The sequence below is a fragment of the Lipotes vexillifer genome, unplaced genomic scaffold (assembly GCF_000442215.2).
Source record: "Lipotes vexillifer unplaced genomic scaffold, Lipotes_vexillifer_v1.1 scaffold810, whole genome shotgun sequence".
Classification (NCBI taxonomy): Eukaryota; Metazoa; Chordata; class Mammalia; order Artiodactyla; family Lipotidae; genus Lipotes; species Lipotes vexillifer.
The window spans coordinates 101,147-108,242 of NW_006797357.1; the positions used below are offsets into that span (position 1 = coordinate 101,147).

The following is a 7,096-nucleotide window of genomic DNA, read 5'->3' on the forward strand; positions in this document are numbered from 1 at the left end:
ACCCCCTGTGCTGAAAGTAGAGAGGAAGTGGTCCCTAGAGAGTAATCAGGTTAAGGTCACCAGCAGGGTGAGGGGATATTGAGGAACAAAAACTACAGGTTCAACCACCCTTCACTTAGTTCAACTGGATGTTTCACAGACTAAATGTTTATCCCTATTAAATACAATGTTATTAGAATCCTTCTGGCACGTTGTTTGGAATTCTATCAGGCAATGCATTCTTTGTTTCTCTTAGCTGTATGTACTCTACAGTCTGATGAATGTGCCTTACAGATTTTATTGCACTCAGTGATGAACAGGTTATAAACACGTTTATATATGTTATATGAACACGTTGTATAAGATATAAACAGGCTATAAACACAGCATACCTTGAACCTCAGCATACCTCATACCTCACTTCAGTACTTCTGAAGTGACATCACCAGCATCTATGGATGTGGTCATACAACCAGATACCAGGCCCACCTTTGTGCTTGGGTCTGGGCCCTATTTCTTGTGTCCAAAGATATAGTGAGCAATATTCACAAAATGTCTAGACTCCTAGGCGAATTTCTAATAGAGAGTGAATGTTCTATACAATCTATGGATCTTTTAGCTAGCCCTCATCAGAGAGACCTTTTTCTGTACGTGTCCCAGATTTCCAATGCTCTCTAAATTTGCACACTGTCAGAAAAAAAAATGGTAGCAGTAGTAGTACCAAAGTATATACAGCATTAACTACACACTATGCCCTGTCCTAAGAGCACATAGGATTAAATATTAACTCATTTACGCCTCACAGCAACCTTATGAGATGCATGGTTGTCATCATCACCATCTCCATTTTAAAGACAAGGAAACTAAGGCCCAGAGAGGGTAACTGGCCCAAATTTACACAGCTAGTTAGTACAAACTAGGAATTGAACCCCAGTGGTGTGGCTCCAGGGTCCTCACACTCACATAGAAGTGGCATTTGCCTTTCACATCCCTCACTGATCACTTCCAGCCCTCAGACAAATGTAAAGGTGAGAAGGCTTTAAAAGCAACAGCTACAGGGCTTCCCTGGTGGCGTAGTGGTTGAGAGTCCGCCTGCCGATGCAGGGGACACGGGTTCATGCCCTGGTCCGGGAAAATCCCACATGCCGAGGAGCAGCTGGGCCCGTGAGCCATGGCAGCTGAGCCTGCGCGTCCAGAGCCTGTGCTCCGCAACGGGAGAGGCCACAACAGTGAGAGGCCCGCGTACCGCAAAAAAAAAAAAAAAAAGCAACAGCTACAGTAACAAACCTATCATGGATAAATTAGCGAGCAGCTACTCACTTTACAATGGAGTTTGTTGTTGTAAGTGAATCATTTTTAATGACAAGCTTCTCCTGGGACAGGTCAACTGGTTAAAAAGTCATTGGTGACTTCCCAGAAATACTGGGACTGAGAAACAAAGCCCAGCCCTTCCCAACCAAAGGGTTAGGACCACTGCCAACTAAAGATCAATTAGAACTGTAAAGTATCTCTAGCATAATGCCTACACTAGTAGAAAAACGCAATTTTAAAAACTTTTCTTGTACACATATATTTTCCCTGAACCATGGCTATGTGGGGGAGAAATTAAGTAGAGGGGCTTCGCCCAGCACCTCACAAGGGGTGTTCCTGTAAACAAAGCTTGTCTCCCAGCCGTTCCATTGCTACCCTGGGGTCACTTGACCCACAGTTCTCTTGTCACCTTTGGTAATACTATTAGTTGGTTCAATCATGCACAAAGGTATGATACAGGTGGCTACCAAATTCAAAGGACTTGCATACAGCTGTTTCTTCTGGGAACACCATGTCATGAAACCTCAGATGGTTCAAATGAAGGGCTTCTGTGAAGGGACTACATACAGAGATGAGGCAGGGTTGAAAGGACAATGTTTGTTACCACAGGGAGCCTAGTGAGGGCTGGTTCTGGGGAGGAGGACCCTCCTGGTGGGAGAGAAGCAGCTACTGCTAGACCCTGAACTAGGGGAAAGCAGGAGGAAATGCTCCATCTCTCTTCTCCTCACCTCTCTCCTACCAGTGCCTTCCATGTACACTGAGGGCCAGGGGGCCTGGGTGATGTGGTCATCAAGGTTAGCCTTCAGGGTTCAGAGCAAGAGGAAAAGGGTAGAGAGTCCAACTAGAGAACAGAGAATAAGTAGCACAATATCTCCTTCAAAGGTGAGTAAACCGGGGCTTCCCTGGTGGCACAGTGGTTGAGAGTCCGCCTGCCGATGCAGGGGACACAGGTTCGTGCTCCAGTCTGGGAAGATCCCACATGCCGCAGAGCGGCTGGGCCCGTGAGCCATGGCTGCTGAGCCTGTGCATCCGGAGCCTGTGCTCCGCAACGGGAGAGACCACAGCAGTGAGAGGCCCGCGTACCGCAAAAAAAAAAAAAAAAAAAAAGGGTGGGTAAACTGAGTCATTGAAAGGGAAAGTAACATATTTCAGATCAAAAAAGAAACCTGGAACCAAGATAAGGGGTCCACTTCCCAATCTGGTCTCACTGATTTCAAGTAGTCCAAATACTTGGAGAGAATCATTAAATCTCGGAGGACACCTAATCCCTCAGGCTCCTTCCCAATACATGGTGATGTTACAGCCCACAATGGCCCACCTTTCTTCAGAAGTGGTAAAGGTGCATGTGATGAGGATGACTCAGCCTTCTGCCTGGACTCACCAGAGAGATTTTCATGAATCACTTGTGTGGGTGACGCTTTGGGTGTTGTTATTCTTTCAGTGAATTCTCTCCACACAGTAAGTTTGTCTCTGATGGTTCATGAAGGTGATTCATCTGAAGAAGTTGACCTGACCATGGTTTATCAGGCAGCATCTAACGGAGATGTCAATGCTCTGACTGCCGTGATTCGGGAAGACCCTTCCATCCTAGAATGCTGTGACGGTGAAGGTGAGCTATTTATGCATTTTGAATCCTGCAGAATGTTCTGATCTATCCTTTTAGAGATGGCCTCCAGAGGTGAACAATGTTAATAAAAAATTATATTTGACAAGCTACTTTGATACTAGAGGGTCAAGGAATATCCTGCCTGTAGCCGTGTGCAGGTTCCTCAGTATTTTATTTAATGAGAGTCATGGACACAAATCTTCAAATTCTTTTACATCACCTCTTCTCATGAAGTTGTTTGGTTTGAGTTTGTCTTCAACTTCTTTGTATGAGTGACTAAAGTAGATAGGCCAATTAGTTGAAGGTAGAAAACGGGTATGAAAAGAGGAGGCTATTTTTGGTAGCAGTGGATGTTGGGAAAGTGCGGCTCTTAAAGCCGGAGAGCAAGGACTTCTGCTTCTGGGAAGATGGAGTAGATGTATTACTTTTTGCTTTATTCCTTCTGCTAAATACAACTAAAACTCCTGGACCTTGTATATAGCATGAACATAAGAACACTCTGGAAGGTGGAGAGACAACGACAGACTAGCTATAGGACCATGGCACCCAAGGAATGACATGGTGGTGAGTTTCCTGGGCTTCCTTTTTGCCTCATACTTCGCAGACTTGGAGCTGAAGAAGCTGACAACATAGGAATGCCAGTGGACAGAGGTCAAAAAAGCCCCCAACAAAAGCCTGCTCTCTAGCCAAAGAACAAGAAAGGGACTGCATAACAAGACAGAAAACTTTTAGACAATAACGAGTCTAGTCCATCAAACACTACCACCAAAAGAAAACAGAAAACAGAAAACTATGACCCCAACCCCACTCATTCCAGCAAATACCAAGTGTGGAGCCTGGGCCTCCACCTTCACATGGTAATGAAGTCTCCGTGTCCCCACTGCTGAGGCAGTGTCAGAGGAATCCTTCTTGAGACTTAGGACTCTCACCACCACACAGTAATGAAAAGTCTTCTCCCTTAGATGTCAATGAAGACTAGGTAGGGGACTTAGACTTCTAATCCCACCTGGCAATAATGAAGTGGCACCTCCCCCTTCACTTACCCTTTGGAGCAGTATCAGAGAAACCCAGCTAAAATACAGGATTTAAGTAAGATTTAGGCAACTTATAATGCAATACCCCAAATGTCCAAGTTTTGGTAGAAAATCACTTGACATACCAAGTATCAGTAAAACCTCAAACTGAATGGAAAAAGACAATCAATAGATGCCAACACTGAGATGACAGATGTTAGAATTATCTGGCAAAGATCTTCAAGTAGCCATGAAAAAAATGCTTCAATGAGCAATTACAAATCTGCTTGAAACAAATGAAAAAATAGAAAGGCTCAGCAAAGAAATACAGATATAAAGAAGAACCAAATGGAAAATTTTAAAACTGAAAAATACAATAATTACAATTAAAAACTCTATGGCTAAACTCAGCAGCAGAATGAGGAAGCAGAGGAAAGGATCAATGAACTTGAAAATAGAACAATAGAAATGAAACAAATCTGAACAAGTGAAAGAAAACAGGGTTAAAAAATGAAGATGAAGGGCTTCCCTGGTGGCGCAGTGGTTGCGAGTCCGCCTGCCGATGCAGGGGACGCGGGTTCGCGCCCCGGTCCTGGAGGATCCCACGTGCCGCGGAGCGGCTGGGCCCGTGAGCCATGGCCGCTGAGCCTGCGCGTCCGGAGCCTGTGCTCCGCAATGGGAGGGGCCACGACCATGAGAGGCCCGCGTACAGCGAAAGAAAAAAGAAAAAAAATGAAGATGAAGACAAAGAGGAACAAGGAGAAGAAAAAGGGGGAGGAGGAGAAGAGGAAGAAGTGGCAGAGCCTCAAGGACCTATGGAACTAGAACAAAGGATTTAGCATTGGTTTCTCTATCCTAGTATTTCTAGGAAGTCATTAATGATTTTTAACCAGTTGACCTGTCCCAAGAGGAGCTTGGGATTCCCTTATCATGACAATAAAATGTTTTGTAAAGTGTGTGGGTGCTCCCTAATTTATCCATGGTAGTTTTTTGTTCGTTCGTTTTTCAAAACAGAATTACTTGTACATCTGCCTTGGGGTTAGAAGTTGGGAATGAGAAGAGTCAAAGGTTAAACACCACTTGCGTGATAAGTACAAGAGTCAGACTGATTGCATTCAATCCTGGCTTGTACTAACTGATTATGAATGGAAACAAAGATACAACATATCAAAATTTGTGGCACATATCTAAGGCAATGCTAAGAGGGACATTTATGGCACTAAATACATTCATTAGAAAAGAGGAAAAGTATTGGTCAATAATCTAAGTTCTCACCTCAAGAACCTAGAAAAAGTAGAGTAAAATAAACCCAAAGCAAACAGAAGGAAAGAAGTAATAAAGAGAAGAATAGAAATTAATGAAATTGAAAACAGAAGATAGAGAATATCAATGAAACAAGAAACTAATTCTTTGAAAAGGTCAATAAAATTGACAAACCTCTAGCAATAATGACAAAAAGAAAATGTAAGAAGACACAAATTATCACTATCAGGAATGACCCTGCATATAATAAGAAAATACAACAAGCCACTCTGCACACATAATTTGAGTATTTAGATGAAATGGATCAATTCCTCAAAAAAGATAAACTACCACAGTTCATCCAATAGGAAACATTATTTGAATAGTCCTATAACTATTAAGGAACTTAAATTCATAATTTTTAAATTCCCAGAAAAAGACAACATCAGGCCTAGATGATTCCACTGGAAACTTCTACAAACTTTTAAATAAAATTCATATCAACTCTGCATAATCTCTTCCAGAAAAGATAAGAGGAGGAAACTTTTCCTGGTTATGATTATGAAGCTAGTATTACTCTGATATCAAAATGTGACAAAGATGATACAAAAAAATAAACCTACAGACCAATACTCCACATGAATATGGATACAGACATCCTTAGCAAAATATCAGCAAATAGAATTCAGTAATATATAAAATTAATTATATACCATGACCAAGTGTGATTTGTTCTAGGACTGTAAGTCTGTTTCAGTACTTGAAACTCAATCTGTGTAATCTATCATATTAACCAGCTACAGAAGAAAAATCACATGATCATATCAGTGGATGCCGAAAAAGCATTTGACAAAACTTAGCACACATTCATGATTAAAAACTCTCAGAAAATAGGGATAGAGGGGAACTTCCTCAATTTGATAAAGTGTATCTACAAAAAAACTCTAGAGCTAACATTTTACTTACTGGTGAAAGACTGAATGCTTTGCCCCTAAGATGGGCAACAAAGCAAAAATGCCCTCTCTCTCTCATATTCAACATAGTACTTAGCCAGTGCAAAAAGGCAAGAAAAGGAAATAAAAAATGAAAAGCATACATATTGAAAAAGAAAAATAAAACTGTTCATTTTTTGCACAGCTTGATTATCTACATAGAATATCCTAAGGAACCTACCAAAAACTCCTGCAACTAGTGAGTTGAGCAAGGTCACAGGACACATGATCAATATACAAAAACAAATTTATTTCTATATATTAGAAATGAACACATGGACACCAAAATTAAAACCACAATACCAAGTAAAAATCGCTCAATAAAGAATATTTAGGTGTGAATAAAACAAAATACATACAAGACTTGTATACTGTAAGCTATAGAATGCTGATGAAAGAAATCAAAGATCTAAATAAATGGAGAGACATACCATGTTCACGGATTAGAATATTCAATATAGTAAACATGCAGTGCTCCCCAAATTCTTATACAGGTTTAATGCAATTTCTATCAGACTGCAGCAAGATTTTTTTGTGTGGATATAGACAAGATTATCTAAAATTTATATAGAAAGCAAAGAAACTAAGATAGTTAAAACAATTTTGAAAAAGAAGAATAAAGTGGGAGAGAATCAGTCTACCCAATTTCAAGACTTACTATATAGCTACAGAAATCAAGACTATGTAGTATGGGCTGACGGATAGACACATAGATCAGTGGGAAAGAACAGAGAACTCAGACTCACACAAATATGCTCAACTGATATTTGACAAAGGTGCAAATGTAATTTAGTGGAAGAAAGCCTCTTTAACAAATGGTGCTGGAGCAATTCAACACCCATAAGCAAAAAATAAATAAATAAAGAGGAAGGGAGGGAGGGAAGAAGGAAGGAAGGAAGGAAAGGAAGGAAGGAAGGGAGGAAGGAAGGGAGAGAGGGAGGGAGGAAGGAAGG

At 41.1% G+C, this 7,096-nt stretch overlaps 1 protein-coding gene across 2 annotated transcripts in view; it reads left to right on the top strand.

Moving 5' to 3' along the window:
- ANKRD55 (ankyrin repeat domain 55) overlaps positions 1-7,096 on the top strand; it is a 103,853-nt gene that overhangs the window by 29,007 nt on the left and 67,750 nt on the right. For both annotated transcript variants that reach the window (XM_007469265.1, XM_007469266.1), the window contains one exon: positions 2,777-2,899. In XM_007469265.1, coding sequence (XP_007469327.1) covers positions 2,777-2,899 — 123 coding nt within the window. The remainder of the gene's footprint in view (positions 1-2,776; positions 2,900-7,096) is intronic.